General features: G+C 45.9%; 1 protein-coding gene across 1 annotated transcript in view; it reads right to left on the minus strand.

The window, feature by feature from the left end:
- NCOA6 (nuclear receptor coactivator 6) overlaps positions 1-3,196 on the minus strand; it is a gene marked incomplete at its 3' end in the record, with an annotated part of 23,340 nt that overhangs the window by 12,561 nt on the left and 7,583 nt on the right. Inside the window, exon 5 of the mRNA XM_010131857.1 lies at positions 2,343-3,149. Coding sequence (XP_010130159.1) covers positions 2,343-3,149 — 807 coding nt within the window. The remainder of the gene's footprint in view (positions 1-2,342; positions 3,150-3,196) is intronic.

Raw genomic sequence — 3,196 nt, forward strand, 5'->3', positions numbered from 1 at the left:
GCATTCCTGAGCATGAGAATTTTCTTATTAGTAAATACAGAAACAGGGAGAAAAAAAGAGAACCTCTGTAATGGGAGCATGGTGGGAAGAACAGCTTCGAGTCTGCACTGCCACACTACTGATTTAGGCAGACCGTGGTTTTTGCCAACCTACGAAACCCACTGAAGATATTCATAGTTCTTAGCTGGGCAATAGTTCTGCCTCACAAGCTACTATGACTCAGTTCAAAGTCTAAGTACAAAACTTACCCCACAGAGAATGCAAAAAGTCTACAACTGACTTTTTGAAAATTCAGGATTTCTGAGCCACGACCCACAGTCAGAATTTGACTTTGGTTCCCGCTACAGCTACAGCTCTCCTGTGCACTTAATTCTATTGCCTGTCTTAATTAATCTGCTCTCAGGTTTGTAATTAATATTTCAAGATGGTCAAGTTTATAGGTCAAACAAGACACATCTGCAAATAGGGAACATACGCTTCTTGAAACATCATGTGACTGGACTCCAGCTTTAGCTCTGCTGAACTTTCAGGAAAGATTTTTATGTAGGAATGCCTGAACTGGGAAAAAAGAAGCATTAACTTAGCCTAGTCCAAATCCAATATAAATTTTGATTTGCTAAATTAACTAGGTGGAATGGAAAGGATTCGAATGTATTAATTTATACCAGACCTTTAACTGCAACATGGCTTCAGAATTGAAAAATCTGTCATTGCAACTTAGTTATCATAATGCAAGATGGCTTAAAGAGGGAAAGATCTATAATTACAACTTAATTAACACGTAAATTGCAGCAAGAAATCAGCATGCACAGAAGCCAGGCAAAATGCTCAGCAAGTGGAAGCCACACAGCTTTGCTGAGCCGCGGGGAAGCCTGGCTCTCCCACTCAGCTGGGCTACGGCTCCCCACGTGGCTGCTGATTCCAGCAACAAGGATACAGCGAGGCCACCCAACGCGTTTGGGTAGTTGATGTGGGTGCCATTTCCAACCCCAAGCAGGTTTACTTCGCAAGGAAGGAGAGTACGGAGGTTATGCTGTCTAGAGGTCATGGCTATGCTGCCTAGAGGAAATGATTCCTGATGGGGACAGTGAGGCGAAGCTGTAGGAAAAGGCGATTATAATAAACAATAAATAACGGCTTCTAGATGGGAACGAGGTAAGATATAACAAGCATAGAGCACTGGCAGACCCTGAACAGTCTGGACAAGGAGAACCTTGAAACTGAGACAATTATGCAGAATCAAATTCATCTGAATTCTGATAAGATCCATGATACAAGCAGTGAAAACCCAAAGCTTGTTCGGAGCAGCAGACCAAGAAACGGGTATTTCTTACAGCTTCTGGACAAGTTTCAGAGGCACACAGTGAGAATGCAAGAAACTAGACTATGTACGTGTGTGTGTGTAGCTGGACAACAAATAGGGCTCAGACTTTGTAAGCACAGAAAGAAAACATTCCAAAGGCTTAAGCAAGAGCTTGTGTATAGGTACCCGAGAGCAGCCACTCAAGAGAACTCAGAGCGTTCCGGCACAGAACTACAAAAGGCTCACAGAGGAAAAAACCACCAAGGTCACAAAAGAGATCGTGGGATTGACAAATGAAATTCTTTCACAGTTAGAGAAGAATTCTAGGAGTAGTAATGTGAGTGTGGAGCTCTGAGGAGAAAACTAACAACAACATAGCCAAGGGGAACTCAAACCACCCCTTGACCTCTTCATTTCAGGACAGGGAGTACCACAGCATGACGTGGCAATAACAGCTCTTTCCTCCTTTATGTGGGCAGGTACTGATGACCAATAAAGACAGCATCAGGAAGAGACAGCCACCACTTAGAAAGGAAGATGCAAAACAATGCCTCACTTCTGTAGTAAAAAATTTAAATGGTGTCAGAGGAAGCTCAAGAGAGAAGGAAAATGTTCATTTGTTCTTACTACACTCTCTCTTTCTCAAAAAAAATACACCCCCCCTCCCCCCAAAAAAGAACAACCTCAAACCAATCTCCAAACCCCTCCCCCACCTCTGAATACCCTGAACTTGCTTAAATGCGACAGAAGAATTGTCAAGAGGAGCACTGGCAGCCGTACCCAGCAACAGCACCCAGCAATTTCTTTCTGCACTGGCCTAGAGTCTACCCTTAGGTTACCAGGAGACAGTGCGGGACAGAGTCAGGTCGCAGGAAGGAAGTGATGCTGCTGCTGGTTCACCCGCACCCACTTTACACTCAGTCTATGCCTTTATTCTGCCTAAAGGATCTTTTCAAAACTAACGGCTACATCAGTTCTAGACATTTTATGTTTCCTTTTTAAAATAAAAGAAGGTCTCAGTAGTTCCTACCTCCTAAACCAGGGTGTAAACCTTGTGGACCTTGGTTTTGCTGCTGCATCACCATGAAGTTGGGGGGTACGTTCCCCTGCTGCACCATGGGATTGCGGCTCGGAGAGCTGACGGGCTGCTGGAATCCCTGGGGAAGAGTGCTGCTCTGGGGGGGCCTTGGTCCCATCTGCTGCTGCGTCTGGTTAACTGTAGGAGATGATGCAGGAGATCCCTGCTGGAAGGAGGAGGGAGAGGAAGCAGGAGACTTGTTGGTCAGGTGGGGTTGTTGTAGTGGCGTAGGAACCCGTGAGGGCCCTCCCTGAAGGCTTTTCATTTGAGGAGCAGTAAACTGGCCAGGATTGCTCATCTGGGGAAAGTTTGAGTGTGCCTGGGAAGCTTGCTGGCTTCCAAAAGGATATGGAGGCGGAGGGTGAGTAGGAGTTTGGACTGTTGCTAGAGATGGTCTTGCTTGAAGTTGCTGCTGCATTTGTCCAGGCAACGGGGCCTTTTTCCAGCCCTGGTTTACTGTCAACGTACCCAATGCTCCCTGGGTTGGAGGAGGCTGAAGTGCTCCAGAAGGAAGCTGGTTCCAGCCAGGGGGAACTGGAACCTGTGCTGGTGAAGTAAATGAAGGTCGAATGCCCTGCTGTGGCTGCTGATGTGGCTGGGGAGGACGTGTCTGCAGCTGCGTCTGCTGCTGTAGCTGCTGAAAGTTGGCTGAGTTCATCTGCCTGTTTACAGGAACTGACTGCATTGAGTGGAGCTGGGGAGCCAAGGATCCAGACGGATGATTTTGTTGCTGGATATTTAGCCCAGATAAAAGCGGGTCCATTGCATCTATTAAAATGGCAAAGAAAAGTAAAAAAAAAAAAAAAAAAAAAAAA

The sequence above is a fragment of the Buceros rhinoceros genome, unplaced genomic scaffold, assembly GCF_000710305.1.
Source record: "Buceros rhinoceros silvestris isolate BGI_N320 unplaced genomic scaffold, ASM71030v1 scaffold2812, whole genome shotgun sequence".
In the NCBI taxonomy this organism is placed as follows: domain Eukaryota; kingdom Metazoa; phylum Chordata; class Aves; order Bucerotiformes; family Bucerotidae; genus Buceros; species Buceros rhinoceros.